This window comes from Myxocyprinus asiaticus, chromosome 42 (assembly GCF_019703515.2).
Source record: "Myxocyprinus asiaticus isolate MX2 ecotype Aquarium Trade chromosome 42, UBuf_Myxa_2, whole genome shotgun sequence".
Lineage (NCBI taxonomy): Eukaryota > Metazoa > Chordata > Actinopteri > Cypriniformes > Catostomidae > Myxocyprinus > Myxocyprinus asiaticus.
Genome location: NC_059385.1, coordinates 34,323,371 through 34,341,785, shown reverse-complemented (window position 1 = coordinate 34,341,785; position 18,415 = coordinate 34,323,371). Strand labels below are relative to the sequence as shown.

The 18,415-nt window shown below is 45.6% G+C and overlaps 1 protein-coding gene across 3 annotated transcripts in view; it reads right to left on the bottom strand.

Annotated features, from left to right (window-relative positions):
- Positions 1 to 18,415, bottom strand: part of ca9 (carbonic anhydrase IX) — a 332,582-nt gene that overhangs the window by 282,015 nt on the left and 32,152 nt on the right. For all 3 annotated transcript variants that reach the window (XM_051683336.1, XM_051683337.1, XM_051683335.1), the window contains exons 3-8: positions 11,577 to 11,747; positions 11,337 to 11,479; positions 798 to 890; positions 603 to 669; positions 296 to 453; positions 73 to 199 (exon numbers count right to left, since the gene is read on the bottom strand). In XM_051683336.1, the coding sequence (XP_051539296.1) occupies positions 73 to 199; positions 296 to 453; positions 603 to 669; positions 798 to 890; positions 11,337 to 11,479; positions 11,577 to 11,747 (759 nt within the window). The remainder of the gene's footprint in view (positions 1 to 72; positions 200 to 295; positions 454 to 602; positions 670 to 797; positions 891 to 11,336; positions 11,480 to 11,576; positions 11,748 to 18,415) is intronic.

Here is an 18,415-nt window from a genome sequence, read left to right as displayed (position 1 = left end):
CAAATATTTCTCTGGCCCACCTTGAATCACAACACAATCAGTTTTAAAAGAACTAATATGTATTATACATACTTCCTGTGGTGGTTACTGTGTGGAAAGATTTCAGTACTTTTCTTCCATGCAGAAGTTGTGGCACTCTGAAATTTTTGGATAAGAGCTTGTTGTGTTCTGTTTTCAATGTGTCCTCCAAGGCTGCAAGCTGGTGAAAGTAAGGACAGGAACACATTAATTTGGATACATGACGCTCTGCAGTGTGTTTATGATGTTCAAGAAAAGGTTGTGAGACTAGCCTGACCTGTCTTCTTGACACTGTGATCGTATCATTGAACAGTGTCCAACTGACTGTCTGGAAACACGGAGGTGTTGTCAGGGACCCGTTATACCTATAAAACCTCTCCAAGCTGTTTGGTAGAAGATGTCGGATGTCAAAACCAGGAATCTCAGTGTTTGACTCTGAAAAGAGACCATGAGATCAGTTTAAACTAGTCTAAACGAATTCACCTCTAAACGAATTCATCAGGAAGAAGGGGATATGCTTTAAGTTTTGGCTGCTAGCACTACAGCAACTTAGTTGACAGTTAATACTAGTTCTAAGATCATACTCTCTGTGCTGATGTCTGTTAAAGCAGACAGGATCTTGTCATAGTTGTCATTTTCATGAAGACCAACCTGTTGAGAAAAAGCCAAAAGAAAATAGATACCGAAAAAAATGCATTGCAAATACTTCATTGGCATTGGTCAAACTACATTCTGTTTCTTGGAACACTTTACAGTAGCAGGAAGTTAAAATTACTTACACCTATAAATCCTCCTAACACAGCCAATCCATCTGCTTTACTAGCAGCCTCAGAAAGATTAGCATATTTGGAATTATAATGAACAACATGGATCTGGAGAAAAAAGGAAATTGTTGTAGCATGTATTTATGCAATCTGAGACACATCATGCAATGCATGTAATCACTTTTCAGTGTAAAACAATGAATGCATTACAGGGTTCAACAATAAGGATGGACTGCTGGCCCGATTGCTAATGTGAGAGTGTTTCAGTGTGACAGGCTGCACTGTCATAACATCTTACGTTTGTTGATCATGTACATGTTTTTTTTTTTTTTTGTGATTAACATTTGTATTAATTTTCAAAACAAAGAAAAACAAAACATATATACAGTGATTCAACATTAACACCCACATGTACATGTTTTTTATGCCTTGCAGACTCATTGAACATTATTGTTGTCTGCTGATTTAAATATGCCACCAAGGTAATGTTACCTAACTGGCTGACATTACATGGGGTTTCATTGAAATTGTGTTAGGAAGCATCAAACAGATCAGTAATGTTCAGTAATGTTCAACACCTTATGCCACTGCTTTCCAACAAATGTGTATATATGAATTCACAGTTTTAATGGAGTAACATTATGGTTTTTGGCTATTACTGCACATTATAAACCTAATAAATGATTATAAGTATTTTTTTAAATTAAGAAAACAAAGGGATAGTTCCCCCGAAAATGAATTTACTTACTCATGTCATCTTTAACTTGTGTGACTTTCTTCTGAGGAATACAACCAAAGATATTTTAAGGGATGTATGAGGTGTTTTTGTCCATACAGTGTTGATCGGGTCCAAATATTTCAAGCTCCAAAAAGGACATAAAGGCAGCATAAAAGTAATCCATACGACTCAAGTGGTTTAATCCATGTCTTCTGAAAGTGATACAACTGAAGTCCTTATTCACTATAAATCTTGAAATCTTGGGTTGAGATTTTTTTCTTTTTTCTTTTTTCTTTTTAGGATACTTCTAAAATGTACCACGGTCACTAAAAGGTTGATGTAAAAACTAAAAAATGAAAATGTAACATCTTAAGACTTAAGGTATACTCAAGGCGAATTTCTTCTTCGTTCTTTGCACAAAACCAAAAAGAAGTTTGAAAGAGCTGAGTAAAGTTTCCGGACACCTGCAACACTGCTGGGAGAGGTGTTTAAAGAACTATTTAAATATGAAGACACACAAGACTACATGTAAAACCTTAACTAATTTTAATGTCACTAATATGATATTAAAATGTGTTATCAATGACTTCATGCCTCATTCTATGAGTACAATTCACAGACAAAAGAATGATGGTAAGAGGCATATCTCACATTGGATGAATGGCTTTCGGCTGTAAATGGCACATGAGTGAAGCAGCATATCAAACAACAGAGTGAGTGGGCACTTAAAAGTATTTGAGTAGATTTGATTCTTTTTGTAGAGTAATGAAATGAAAAATAAAAATATGAAATGTTCTTGTAAAATGTCCCTACATAATTTCAACCTCGATTACAATTCCTAAGAAACCGCTCTGCGCATGGGTCAAGCACTAGGAAGTGCAATCGAGCTTGAAATCAATCATGATTGTGCCAAGAGACTGCAATGGCAAGATGTGAAACGTCATGGTTACTTGTGTAACCTCCGTTCCCTGATGGAGGGAAATGAGACGTTGTGTCGATGTAGTGACACTAGGGGTCACTCTTGGGAGCCCGAGACACTTCTGGTCTTTGATAAAAGGCCAATGAAGATTGGCGAGTGGTATTTGCATGCCACTCCCCCAAACATACGGGTATAAAAGGAGCTGGTATGCAACCACTCATTCAGGTTTTATGCTGAGGAGCTGATATAAGGTCCGGCCATTTCAGCGGGTAGTTCGGCAATGTGGCAGGAGGGACACAACGTCTCGTTCCCTCCATCAGGGAATGGAGGTTACACAAGTAACCATGACATTCCCTATCTGTCACTCACTCGACGTTGTGTCGATGTAGTGACACTAGGGGTCCCTATACGAAACGCCACAATTGGCTGAACTGTGTAATGTGAACTGGTGGTGTGTGGTGGGCAGACTACTGTGTGCCTCATAGCCAGCACACCAGGTTGACACATAACCTCCCCCAACATAGTTATGAGTGTCGAACGGCCCTTTTTGGGGACAAGTTGACTACCCAAGAGATAGAGACAGGCTTAACTCAGACGTGGCCTCTTTTCCCCTTCTCTTTTTTCCACTCCCTAAAAAAGAAGGGGCATTATCTGACTGGGCCACCAGGTCTAGTCGGGGGGTGTCCCTCCCAAGGGGAAGACACAGCGGAGACCACACTTCGCCCAAAGAGAGGGGGGGATATTTAAGTGGAAGGATACATATCATGGTCTTTCCAACCATGTGGAGAGTCTTCGAGGTAGATCCTGCCCAATGGGGGAGGAGTTACTACAAACATGGAGACTGGGGCAGAGGGGCTCTGCCCAAGGAAGATGCAGTTTGCCAACAGGGAAATTAATTAGCGGAAGATATATATCGCATGGGGTTAGCCTTACAGGGAACCGCCACATGCGGAGCACCTACCCCAGAACAGGACTCTTAGTTAGCACGTGTACTGGGCCGGCAGTGAATCTCTCCGAAAACTCGACTGCCACAGGGCTCGGAGGAAGTCAACCAGGGAACAAACTTGTGAATGCTACTGGGAATTAATGGCGCATGTCTTCAGCTCAAAAGAAGGTGGAAGGCGCTATGTGCAAGCGATACACCTGGCCGCTATCCCGGGCATATCCACTTGTGTTGCGTGCCACTACCTGGGACGAAACTGGTTCCACCCGGAGGTTGTAGAACCTTGCAAAGGTGTTGGGTGTTGCCCAGCCGCTACACCCCTGGTAGAATGGGCTTGTAGCCCTACCGGGGGCGGCATGTCCTGGGCGAGATATGCCATAGTTATGGCGTCAATGAGCCAGTGGGCGATCCTCTGCTTGGAGACAGCGCTTCCTTTCCGCTGTGCACCAAAGCAGACAAAGAGCTGCTCAGAGATCCTAAAGCTCTGCATGTGATTCAAATAGATGCATAAAGCGCGCACCAGACACAGCAACGACAGGGCTGGGTCTGCCTCCTCCTGGGGCAGTGCTTGCAGCTTCACCACCTGGTCCCTAAAAGGGGTTGTGGGAACCTTGGGCACATAGCCCGGTCGGGGCCTCAGGATCACGTGAGAGTAACCTGGACCGAACTCCAGGCACGTTTCGCTGACAGAGAACGCTTGCAGGTCACCTACCCTCTTGATGGAAGTGAGCACAGTCAGGAGGGCAGTCTTCAAGGAAAGTGCCTTAAGCTCAGCTGACTGCAAAGGCTCAAAGGGGACTCTCTGTAGACCCTGAAGAACTACAGAGAGGTCCCATGAGGGAACGAGGCACGGTCTGGAGGGATTCAGCCTCCTGGTGCCTCTTAGGAATCTGATGATCAGGTCGTGGTGTGCTGCTATAGCGGCAACGTACACCTTCAAGGTGGAAGGGGACAGCCTCCCTTCCAACCTCTCCTGCAGGAAGGAAAGCACTGATCCGACTGTGCATCTCTGGGGGCCTTCCCGACGGGAAGAACACCACTTAGCGAACAGACGCCACTTAAAGGCATACAGGCGCCTCGTAGAGGGGGCCCCAGCCTGAGTGATCGTGTCTACCACCGCAGACTGCTTAGGTCTTCCGCATCCCGTCCAGGGGCCAGACATGGAGATTCCAGAGGTCTGGGCGCGGGTGCCAGAGGGTGCCTCGTCACTGAGAAAGAAGGTCCTTCCTCAGGGGAATTCGCCAGGGGGAGCTGTCGTGAGGAGCTTGAGGTCCGAGAACCACGTCTGGGTGGGCCAGTAGGGTGCTACCAGGACGACCTGCTCCTCGTCCTCCCTGACCTTGCACAGGGTTTGTGCAAGCAGGCTCACTGGGGGAAACGCATATTTGCGTAGGCCAGGGGGCCAGCTGTGTGCCAGCGCATCTATGCCGAAGGGAGCCTCGGTGAGGGCGTACCAGAGCGGGCAGTGGGAGGATTCTTGGGAGGCGAACAGGTCCACCTGTGCCTGTCCGAATTGACTCCAAATCAGCTGGACCACCTGAGGGTGGAGTCTCCACTCTCCCCTGAGGGTAACCTGCCGTGACAGCGCGTCCGCTGTAATGTTGAGGTTGCCCGGGATGTGAGTGGCTCGCAGCGACTTGAAGTGCTGCTGACTCCAGAGGAGGAGACGGCGGGCGAGTTGTGATATACAATGAGAGCGCAGACCGCCTTGGCGGTTGACATATGCTACCGTTGCTGTGTTGCCTCTGCGACCTTCGTGAAGACAGGGACAGGCCGAAAGGGAGGACTTTTACTGATACGCCTGACCCTCGAATGCAAACCACAGGAAGGGTCTGTGTCGAAGAAGGATCGAGACGTGGAAGTACGCATCCTTCAGGTCTACCGCCGCGAACCAATCTTGATGCCGGACGCTCGCCAGAATGTGTTTTTGCATCAGCATCTTGAACGGGAGTCTGTGTAAGGCCCGGTTCAGTACTTGCAGGTCCAAGATTGGCCGCAACCCACCGCCTTTTTCGGTAAAATGAATATAAAACCCTTTCTTCATCTCGGCTGGAGGGACAGGTTCTATCGCACCCTTCCGTAGGAGGGTAGCGATCTCCGCGTGCAAGGTAGGAGCGTTTTCACTCTTGACCAAGGTGAAGTGAGTACCGCTGAACCTGGGCGGGTGCCTGGCGAACTGAATCACGTAGCCGAGCCGGACGGTCCGGATCAGCCATCACGACAGATTGGAAAGCGCGAGCCACGCGTCCAAGTTCCGCGCAAGGTGGGCTAAGGGGACAACGTCACACCATGTCGTGGCCGTGCTGAGTCTAGGGACATCGAAGCACTTACCTGGCTCCTTGTGACTACCCCCGGAACAGCCTGGGATGGGGGAGGAAGAGGCCTGTCCTCGTAACCCGTGGAGACTGCCACATCGTGGGTGGCTGTGTGCCACAGCTGGGCGCTCAGGGGCGGAAAGGCCACCGCTGGAGCGCCAATCCTGCAAGAAAAACCCGTGGACGGTAGTCGTGGTGACGACCGTGCACACCGGGTATGTGACCCAGGGAGGAAGGAAGCCCCTCTTTTGCTGAACTGTTGGGTACTGCAGCCACTTGGGCATGTGGCGAAATCAAACAAAATTCGATTCGATTCCATGAGAAGACATGGATTAAACCACTGAAGTCATATGGATTACTTTTATGCTGCATTTATGTGCTTTTTGGAGATTCAAATTTTGGTCACAATTCACTTGCATTGTTTAGACCTACAGAGCTGTGATATTCTTCTAAAAATCTTTCTTTGTGTTCTGCAGAAGAAAGAAAGTCTGGCATGAGGGTGAGATAAATGAGATAATTTTATTTTTGAGTGAACTTTTCTTGTAAGGATCCCATATATAATTAGGTTGCATAATGTCCATGTGACCCTGATCAGACACGTTTCATAGGTATATATAGATGCTAAGCTCAGCTCGTTAACAGCGTAACTAACAGATATTCAACAAGTAAAAAGGCTATATAACTGTAACCTCTTATAAAATAATGCAAAGTTTAAACTAGATAGACTCCAATACAGAGCAGCACAAAACTGCTTATGCGCATCATGGATGCAGAATGATGCCCTTCGATGTAACTGGAGCACTTGGAGTCACAGAGCGATTCTGGCTACACATTAAAAAAACACATTGCTGTTAGATTATAAATATTAAAGGGGCGCAACAGCCAACAGTTTGATGAGCCTTTTTTTTTTTACTGCAAATACTTAAGGCAGTGTCAGACAGAATCTGCAGAATGACACTTGAAAAAAATTGTCCACAACACCTCACAAATAAGCCTGTGGATTATGCATAATAATAGGAAATTTAATCACAACAGAGGATTTGACTGTAGCATTAAAGGACTAAACGTAAGTATTAAACAAAAGAAACTTCTCGGGGATAAAGCCTGTTCATGTGGAATTAGGCACAAATATGGCTTCTTTTATCTATTATTGTATTAGCATATAGGCTAAATGTTTTTTTTTATTTTTTATTTATTATTAATTTTTTTAATTAAATTAAAAATTCATCTAAAAATTGTTTGTCTCAAGAATCACGATTTGTAACAGAATAATTTCTTCCAGATTTTTTTCGTATGCAAGCTAAGTGGACATTATAACTGAAATACCCAAATGATTTGGAATTGAAAGCTTACATCACGATATCATGATTTGATTTGATTTAATTTCAAAATACATATCAAATCGTGACGTATGTATCATAATGTCTCTCGCAGGGATTAAAAATGGTTCAAGGAACGAAAACCGAAAACGAATGACATTTTTAGCAGAACGTAACTGAAAACCAGAACAAACTGATTTTCAATTGTTCCGGAGTGAAAACGTTATTTTTAAATGCTGGTAACCAGTTATAACTGGTAAATTTTGTTCCAGTCATTTTTTCATGACACTAAAGGCCAAAGGGTTTGTCACTGTAATTTTTTGGAACTACACCACATCATGTTAGGGGCAGTGGTAGCTCAGCGGTTAAGGCTCTGGGTTACTGATCAGAAGGTCAGGGGCTCAAGCCCCAGCACTGCCAAGATGCCACTGTTGGGCCCTTGAGCAAGGCCCTTGACCCTATCTGCTCCAGGGGCACCGTATCATGGCTGACCCTGCACTCTGACCCCAGCCTAGCTGGGATATGTGAAAAAGAAGAATTTCACTGTATATGTGCAAATGTATAATGCGTGATAAATAAAGAAAATTATTATTATCATTATTATCATGTTGCCCCATAAAAATTAAACATGTGCTTTGGTTGGATCCTGAAGGAAACTGCTGCATCACACATTTCTTTACCTAATTGCCCGTTGTAGGTGCCCTTTTTAACAACTATGTACAAATACTACAGTATACAGGTGCATCTCAATAAATTAGAATGTTGTGGAAAAGTTCATTTATTTCAGTAATTCAACTCAAATTGTGAAACTTGTGTATTAAATAAATTCAGTGCACACAGACTGAAGTAGTTTAAGTCTTTGGTTCTTTTAATTGTGATGATTTTGGCTCACATTTAACAAAAACCCACCAATTCACTATCTCAAAAAATTAGAATACATCATAAGACCAATAAAAAAAACATTTTTAGTGAATTGTTGGCCTTCTGGAAAGTATGTTCATTTACTGTATATGTACTCAATACTTGGTAGGGGCTCCTTTTGCTTTAATTACTGCCTCAATTCGGCGTGGCATGGAGGTGATCAGTTTGTGGCACTGCTGAGGTGGTATGGAAGCCCAGGTTTCTTTGACAGTGGCCTTCAGCTCATCTGCATTTTTTGGTCTCTTGTTTCTCATTTTCCTCTTGACAATACCCCATAGATTCTCTATGGGGTTCAGGTCTGGTGAGTTTGCTGGCCAGTCAAGCACACCAACACCATGGTCATTTAAACAACTTTTGGTGCTTTTGGCAGTGTGGGCAGGTGCCAAATCCTGCTGGAAAATGAAATCAGCATCTTTAAAAAGCTGGTCAGCAGAAGGAAGCATGAAGTGCTCCAAAATTTCTTGGTAAACGGGTGCAGTGACTTTGCTTTTCAAAAAACACAATGGACCAACACCAGCAGATGACATTGCACCCCAAATCATCACAGACTGTGGAAACTTAACACTGGACTTCAAGCAACTTGGGCTATGAGCTTCTCCACCCTTCCTCCAGACTCTAGGACCTTGGTTTCCAAATGAAATACAAAACTTGCTCTCATCTGAAAAGAGGACTTTGGACCACTGGGCAACAGTCCAGTTCTTCTTCTCCTTAGCCCAGGTAAGACACCTCTGACGTTGTCTGTGGTTCAGGAGTGGCTTAACAAGAGGAATACGACAACTGTAGCCAAATTCCTTGACATGTCTGTGTGTGGTGGCTCTTGATGCCTTGACCCCAGCCTCAGTCCATTCCTTGTGAAGTTCACCCAAATTCTTGAATCGATTTTGCTTGACAATCATAAGGCTGCGGTTCTCTCGGTTGGTTGTGCATCTTTTTCTTCCACACTTTTTCCTTCCACTCAACTTTCTGTTAACATGCTTGGATACAGCACTCTGTGAACAGCCAGCTTCTTTGGCAATGAATGTTTGTGGCTTACCCTCCTTGTGAAGGGTGTCAATGATTGTCTTCTGGACAACTGTCAGATCAGCAGTCTTCCCCATGATTGTGTAGCCTAGTGAACCAAACTGAGAGACCATTTTGAAGGCTCAGGAAACCTTTGCAGGTGTTTTGAGTTGATTAGCTGATTGGCATGTCACCATATTGTAATTTTTTGAGATAGTGAATTGGTGGGTTTTTGTTAAATGTGATCCAAAATCATCACAATTAAAAGAACCAAAGACTTAAACTACTTCAGTCTGTGTGCATTGAATTTATTTAATACACGAGTTTCACAATTTGAGTTGAATTACTGAAATAAATGAACTTTTCCACGACATTCTAATTTATTGAGATGCACCTGTACATGCACGGCACGGAAAACATTATTAGAGGTAAAAAGTACATTTCTCAGTTGTTACTGAATTATTGTTAGATGTGTTGCACTAATGCAGAACTGATGCTGCTGGGTTTTGACTGAGAAGCAAATCTGTAAATAAATTATACTTAACTGTTAATTAACTGCTTGTTATGATTTCTATACCGATAAATCTACCACACAGGAAAAAAATAATTGCTTATTTTTGCTTATTTTGGTGTGGCAAGTGGCTTATTTTGGGCTTGTTTTTCCAGACCATGTTGCTTGTTTCTCTTGCGAGATCTGGCAACACTACAGTTGGTATTTCACCCACACATTAGCACAGAGTACTGTCATTTTAAAAACAATGTTATTAACCATTCTTTTATTTTGTTCTAACCGGTAACCTTTTGGAAAGGAGGCTGCAGAACTTCTGAACCGGAACGAAAAACATTTAGTTTTTAATCCCTGTGCTCTCGATATATTGAATCGTGACGTGTATCAAAATACATATCATATTTAGGGTTGGGAATCATAAGGAATTTTACGATTCCGGTTCAGATTCCACTAAACGATTCCGGTTCCTTAATGATTCCAGTAACGATTCCAGCAATTCTTTTAGTATTGTTTTTTTAAGAATTATTTAAAAATGAGAAATGCATGCTGAGTGACTCCAGTCAGGCTTCCTAAGCAACCAATCGGCCCGGTTGCTAGGGCGGGTAGAGTCACACCTCCTCGTGGTCGCTATAATGTGGTTCTCGCTCTCGGTGGGGCGCATGGTGAGTTGTGCGTGGATACCGCGGAGAATAGCGTGAAGCCTCCACACATGCTAGGTCTCCGCGGTAACGCGCTCAACAAGCCATGTGATAAGATGCGCGGATCACCATCTAAGATGCAACTGAGATTCGTCCTCCGCCACACGGATTGAGGCGTCACTACGCCACCACAAGGACTTAGAGCGAATTGGGCATTCCAAATTTGGGAGAAAAGGGGAGAAAATCCAAAGAAAAAAAAAAAACAGAAATGCAATTCTTATTGCATTTTCTACCCTCTGCTGTCTGTTACCAAAAAATGAGATCATTTCAGATTTGTACAGAGAAGATATAACAAATCAGAAATACATTTAATACAGTTCTTGTAAAAGGTGTGTTTGCAGACTTTTTTAGAGACATAACTACAATCCAATAACAGAGCCTTACTTTATTTTAAATAAAGAAATCTAAACCAACACGAAATGTGATGGCATATTTCATTAATTAATTTACTATTTTATAAAATTCCACTTATTAAAACAAAACTTGTGTATCTTTAATTATACATTGTCATATACACAACCAGTCAGTAACTGCCCTGCTTGATTTAACACAGGTCATCATTAAATAAACAGTAACAGTTCCAGAGACAGTTTAGACTGTGTTTAGTCTAATGTTGTACTTCAGGCTTGTGAGACTTCAACAGTTCTTATTTAATTTAGAGTTGGACATTCATTACTTGCACATCATTATAAGATTACTTGTATACTGGAAGCGCTGTATGTTTCACGCTGTAGATTCAAAAGAACTGGCTCCTTTGAATAATTATTTTGGGAATTGAACTGTACTGGAAGTGCATATGTTTCGTGCTGTAAAACGAGCCAACTAGAGACGCGTTCGATTGGGAATTAAAAACACTGGTGCTTTTTATTCTGTAGAGTCAGTAAAGGGCAGCACTGCTGCAGAGATGGGCTGCTGGAAACACTGTCAGAGTATTTGAGGATGGTGTTCCAGCCACATTGGCGGAAAATTGCACACTGGAGAACCATTAACAGAACCGAAAGTCATGAAGATCATACGATTCCGGTATTTTTTAAAGGATGGAACCGGTTCTGAACTAGAACCGGTTCTCAGTTCCCAACCCTAGTCACGATAGTGGATAATATTGGCATGGCATGTGTACATCTGAACTTCTACAAAAAACAAAACAAGAAATACTTATTGTTGAACACTGATCATGTCTGTAGAGACACCATGCTTCCCTTATCTCCGCTCACCTCGGCAGGGAAATGGATGTTATCTATGGTGTGCTCTGAACCCGGGACCTCTTTAGTTCCCCAGTGGAAGTGCAGCTGAGCTGCGACATAAACATGATCGAATCCTCTCACAATATGCATGCTGTTTGGCAGACTCAACTGCACTGATAGAAGAACATACAGACCATAGTATGCATTTCACATATCTGTTATCAAAATCAACATACAATGGCCAATCGCTTGTTTAGCTGTCTGACTTACATGTGTGTCCATTGTTGATGAGGGCGATAGCGGGAGAGCCTGAAAGGTCATACCCCTCCAGTTTAATTGAGGTTAGTCTGGGATCATAGATAACCTTATGAGTGTCTATGTTGATGGGGGACTGGGATATTCCTCTGCAGTTCTCGAATGCCAATAACCACGCACCCTGATCTGAATTAGACAATGAGAATCATTAACATGGTAACACTTTAACCCTTCCTTGGTCCTGACAATCAAGTTCCACTGTAGACCTCACCAGGTCAAACTGACCCGACATTATTAACTACAACAACATCCAAATCGTTAATATTCTTATACTACTAATATCCTAGTGCATATTTGAGTAATTTCATGTAGTAAGTCAAACTATTTTTTGCAAATCAAAAACAATGTGTCATTTTTTTTCCTCTTTTAAGAGACTTTAATTTGCATTTATTCTACTTTTTTATTTCTCCAAAAAAATTCACCTCATTATAAAGTGCTACCATCGCAAGTATACATATTTAGTAGCAGAGTAACACAAGTAGTTATATCTGGCACCAAATGTCAAAATTTGATTGATGGATGAGACAGGAATGATTGATGGGTGGGTGTGTCAGTCAGTTAAGGTGTGGTTGACCGTTGGTTTGTGGTTGACAGATGTTTAAAAGGGGTGTGTATTTTCCTGAGTGTGGATAAGTCGCCACATCCAGAAAATATTCTGAACGTTGGTGACCATGTGAAATAAAATTCATGTGTAATGTGATCAGTTTGTGTTCTAAGTTTACTAAAGAGACAGAAAACAAAATATAACTTTAAACAAGTCAAAACATGAAAATAATCAAACATATAGGGAAAATAACATGACATAAACATGAATTAATATATATATATATATATATATATATATATATATATATATATATATATATATATATAAAGTGATTTTTAAAGCAAAGATGAAATTAGATTAGAGCTTACCTCTCCCATACAGACACAATGCCAAAAAGGAAGAGGAGGAGCCAAGACAGGAAATTGAGATTTACACATTGCAGTCAGAAAATTAAAGGAGAAGACACACACATATACAAACAGGCACATCAGGTATACATTTGAAAATTTTGTGTAATTCTACATATGAAATGTTTGTATGATAACTATACTTTCCATACCTGTTACACTCACCCCCATAGAATTACATAAAATTCTCAGAACACATGAAAAATCGTACACAGGCCATAAGAATTACATGGTCCTCACACAAAACAAACAGTGAAAACAGTCAGCACTGAAAGTTACCCATTCAAAGGTTAAAAGTGTTAAGAAATTGTCCAAATTTCTACACACTCTATAGAGGTGCCCTTTACACCTTGAGCACTTAGACCAGGTACTCAATAAGGCAAGTTTCACTGGAAAAAAAAACAAATAAACAGGGCCATTTTCAACAACTGTATGTACCCATATTCAAACTCTAAATTCAGTCATGAATATGTTGGTTACTGGTGTAACCATGGTTCTGTGAATAGTGGAAGACTGCCAGAGACAGTTAAAACATAGTGGAAGGGTTGTGCGCTCACGCACCATATCGAGAAACTCGCATTGATTTTGTCACACGTCAGTCTGACCGATGACATGTAGGAAGCCATATCCATTTCAATCCATGTCTTGGTCAGTCTCTGTAGTCATTCTCGTAGTCCGAGTGACAGAGACAGTTAAAACATAGTGGAAGATGAATCCAGCAAAGTCACGAGTCACTGTATTCTGGGTTGTGGCAGCAGAGATTTTGTCTAAGTGCCTCATCTGGAGACACCACCAAGGATGATATATATGGATCTGCTGGAGGCATATTACCAAGGCCCTTTTCCTGGGCTTTAGCCATTGCCACTAGCGTACATGCCACACAATCAGGCCTGGATGAGGGAACTGATCGAAAGGCAGAAAATCAGGACAGCTTGGCATTAGGAAATCCTCTAACCGGGAGACTGGATGGTGCAAGAGGTTCGAAGGGCCCAACACAGGAGAAGGTGGATCCAAATTCAGCCTGGCAAGTGCCATCTTAAGCGCATCTTGCAGTGAAAACTCTACTGAAGGTCCAGTACCGCGGAAGTCTGAGCCGTCATCACTATGGGAATGCTGAGACTGGGAATGTGAAGATGGTGTGTCATCCAAAAAGGGATAATGGTCCTGCTTAGCTGTAACCAATGAGTCAGAGGCTGCTAAGGACACAGTGTCCAGCTCCTCCCTGGAAAAAATGGACACCGGCTTGCAAGGGAGAGGCAGATGTACACACTCTCGTCCCCTCGGCCGCCAATAAGGCTTGAATGCCCTGAATTGTGTTTGTAAGCTCAGCCACTTGGTGAGCTAAAGTAGCACAGGAGGTCCGTTTTTTTTTTTTTTTTTTAAGGTCCTAGCTGAACACTTACTGCTAGTCTGTTGAGTTGTGGTCCTGGTCGGAATATTCTGAAAATCGGGGTCCAATTTAGCAAGTCCCCTTCAAAGGCATTAAACTACACTCAGGGCGGGGATCTACTAAGGCCTCTCTGAGGTGTTCAATGCCTAGACAGGTAGGAGATTGGATATGGCCATCCATAAGATCCATTGGGCATGAACAGAGGGAGCATGAGGCAGCCATTGCTCACCTATATAATAAATGGAGAACCCTGGTCAACCAATGTGTTAATAATGAAATGCCAAAATATTAATCCAAACAGCAACAAAGAGGTACTGTTTGTAAGCGAGTTAACACAGTTGTCACAGTAACGTCATGGTTACTGGTGTGACCTCCGTTCCCTGATGGAGAGAACGAGACGTTGGTGTCGATGTAGTGACACTAGGGGTCACTCTTGGGAGCCTGAGACACCGCTGGTCTTTGATAAAAGGCCAATGAAAATTGGTGAGTGGTATTTGCATGCCACTCCCCTGAACATACGGGTATAAAAGGAGCTGGTATGCAACCACTGATTCAGGTTTTACGCTGAGGAGCCGATATAAGGTCCGGCCATTTCAGCGGGTAGTTCAGCATTGTGGCAGGAGGGACCAACGTCTCGTTCCCTCCATCAGGGAACGGAGGTTACACCAGTAACCATGACGTTCCCTATCTGTCACTCACTCGACGTTGGTGTCGATGTAGTGACACTAGGGGTCCCTATACAAAACGCCACAAGGCTGAACTGTGTTAGGTGAACTGGCGGTGTGTGATGGGCAGACTTGCTGTGTGCCTCATAGCCAGCACACCAGGTCGACACATAACCTCCCCCAACACAGCTATGAGTGTTGAACGGCCCTTTTTGGGGACAAGTCGACTACCCAGAGATAGAGACAGGCTTAACCCAGTCATGGCCTCTTTCCCCTTCTCTTTTTCCACTCCCTAAAAAAGAAGGGGGATTATCCGACTGGGCCGCCAGGTCTAGTCGGGGGGTGTCCCTCCCAAGGGGAGGACACCACGGAGACCATACCTCACCCCAAGAGAGGGGGGGATATTTAAGTGGAAGAATACATCACATGGTCTTTCAACCATGTGGAGAGCCTTCAAGGTAGATCCTGCCCAATGGGGGAGGAGTTACTACAACATGGAGACTGGGGCAGAGGGGCTTTGCCCAAGGAAGACGCAGTTTGCCAGCAGGGAAATGAATTAGCGGAAGATATAGATCGCATGGGGTTAGCCTTACAGGGAACCGCCACATGCGGAGCACCTTCCCCAGAACCGGGCTCTTAGTTAGCGTGTGTACTGGGCCGGTAGCGAGTCTCTCCGAAAACTCGACTGCCACAGGGCTCGGAGGAAGTCAACCAGGAAACAACTTTTGTGAACACTACTGGGAATTAACAGCGCACATCTTCAGCTCAAAAGGAGGTGGAAGGCGCTATGTGCAAGCGATACACCCGGCTGGCTATCCCGGGCTTATCCGCTTGTGTTGCATGCCACTACCTGGGATGAAACTGGTTCCACCCGGAGGTTGTAAAACCTTGCAAAGGTGTTGGGTGTTGCCCAGCCCGCTGCTCTGCAAATGTCTGTTAGAGAGGCACCTCTGGCCAGGGCCCAAGAAGCTGCTACACCACGGGTAGAATGGGCTCGTAGCCCTACCGGGGGCGGCATGTTTTGGGCAAGATATGCCATAGTTATGGCATCAATGAGCCAGTGGGCGATCCTCTGCTTGGAGACAGCGCTTCCTTTCCGCTGTGCACCAAAGCAGACAAAGAGCTGCTCAGAGACTCTAAAGCTCTGTGTGCAACACAAATAGATGCGTAAAGTGCACACTGGACACAGCAACGACAGGGCTGGGTCTGCCTCCTCCTGGGGCAGCGCTTGCAGGTTCACCACCTGGTCCCTAAAAGGAGTGGTGGGAACCTTGGGCACATAGCCCGGTCAGGGTCTCAGGATCATGTGAGAATAGCCCGGACCGAACTCCAGGCACGTTTCGCTGACAGAGAACGCTTGCAGGTCACCTACCCTCTTGATGGAAGTGAGCGCAGTCAGGAGGGCAGTCTTCAAGGAGAGTGCCTTAAGCTCGGCTGACTGCAAAGCTAAAAGGGGGCTCTCTGTAGACCCTGAAAAACAACAGAGGTCCGATGAGGGAACGAGGCGCGGCCTGGAGGGATTCAGCCTCCTGGCACCTCTTAGGAACCTGATGATCAGATCATGCTTCCCTAAGGACTTACCGTCGACTGCGTCGTGGTGTGCTGGTATGGCAGCAACGTACACCTTCAAGGTGGAAGGGGACAGCCTCCCTTCCAACCTCTCTTGCAGGAAGGAAGGCACTGATCTGACTGCACATCTCTGGGGGTCTTCCCGATGGGAAGAACACCACTTAACGAACAGACGGCACTTAAAGGCATACAGGCGCCTCGTAGAGGGAGCCCTAGCCTGAGTGAACATGTCTACCATCGCAGGTGGGAGACAGCTTAGGTCTTCCGCGTCCCGTCCAGGGGGCAGACATGGAGATTCCAGAGGTCTGGGGGCGGGTGCTGGATGGTGCCCCTTCCCTGAGAAAGAAGGTCCTTCCTCAGAAGAATTTGCCCAGGGGGAGCTGTCGCGAGAGGTCCGAGCACCACGTCTGGGCAGGCCAGTAGGGTGCTTACCAGGACGACCTTCTCCTCGTCCTCCCTAATCTTGCACAGGGTCTGTGCAAGCAGGCTCACTGGGGGAAAAAACATATTTGCGAATGCCAGGGGACCAGCTGTGTGCCAGTGCATCTATGCAGAGGAAGGCCTCGGTCAGGGCATACCAGAGCGGGCAGTGGGGAGGATTCTTGGGAGGCGTACAGGTGCACCTGTGCCTGTTGAATCGACTCCAAATCAGCTGGACCACCTGAAGGTGGAGTCTCCACTCTCCCTTGAGGGTAACCTGTTGTGATTGCGCATCCGCCGAAGTGTTAATGTTGCCCGGGATGTGAGTGGCTTGCAGCGACTTGAGGTGCTGCTGACTCCGTTGGAGGAGACGGCGGGCGAGTTGTGACATACAGTGGGAGCGCAGACTGCCTTGGTGGATGACATATGCTACCACTGCCGTGCTGTCTGTCCGAACTAGCATGTGCTTGCCCTGGATCAACGGCCGGAACCTCCGCAGTGCAAGCAGAATTGCCAGTAACTCGAGGCAGTTGATGTGCCAACGCAGCCGCGGACCCGTCCAGAGGCCGGCAGCTGCATGCCCGTTGCCAACAGCGCCCCAGCCCGTTTTGGAGGAGTCTGTCGTGACCACGACGCACCTGGAGACCAGTTCTAGGGGAACACCTGCTCGTAGAAACGAGAGGTCGGTCCAAGGGCTGAAAAGATGGTGACAGACCGACGTAATGGCCACGCGGTGTGTCCCGTGGCCCCATGCCCGTCTCGGGACTCAAGTCTGGAGCCAGTGCTGAAGTGGCCTCATATGCATCAACCCGAGTGGGGTGGCCACCGCTGAGGATGCCATATGCCCCAGGAGCCTCTGAAAAAGTTTCAGTGGAACCGCTGTTTTCTGTTTGAACGCCTTCAAACAGGCCAGCACCGACTGGGCGCGCTCGTTTGTAAGGTGCGCCGTCAAGGAGACTGAGTCCAACTCCAAACCGAGAAAAGAGATTCTCTGAACCGGGAGGAGCTTGCTCTTTTCCCAGTTGACCCGAAGCCCTAGTCGGCTGAGGTGTGAGAGCACAGGTCCCTGTGTGCGCATAACACATCTCGAGAGTGAGCTAAGTTTAGCCAGTCGTCGAGATAGTTGAGAATGTGAATGCCCACCTCCCTTAACGGGGCAAGGGCAGCCTCTGCGATCTTCGTAAAGACGCGAGGAAACAGGGACAGGCCGAAAGGGAGGACTTTGTACTGATACGCCTGACCCTCGAATGCGAACCGCAGGAAGGGTCTGTGTCGAGGAAGGATCGAGACGTGAAAGTACGCATCCTTCGGGTCTACCGCCGCGAACCAATCTTGATGCCGGACACTCGCTAGAATGCGTCTTTGCGTAAGCATCTTGAACGGGAGTCTGTGTAAAGCCAAGTTCAGTACACGCAGGTCCAAGATTGGCCGCAACCCACCGCCTTTTTTCAGTACAATGAAGTAGGGGCTGTAAAACCCTTTCTTCATCTCGGCTGGAGGGACAGGTTCTATCGCGTCCTTCCTTAGGAGGGTAGCGATCTCCGCGCAAGGTAGCAGCGTTTTCGTCTTTTACCAAGGTGAAGTGGACACCGCTGAACCTGGGCGGATGCCCGGCGAAGTGAAACGCGCAGCCGAGTCGGATGGTCCGGACCAGCCCTCGAGATGGACTGGAAGGCGCAAGCCATGCGTCCAAGTTCTGCGCAAGGGGGAACAAAGGGACAATGTCATCGGATGTACCGGCAGGTGGGGCCTCACGGCGGGGCGGAGCTCGAGGTGCCACACCACGTCGTGGCCAT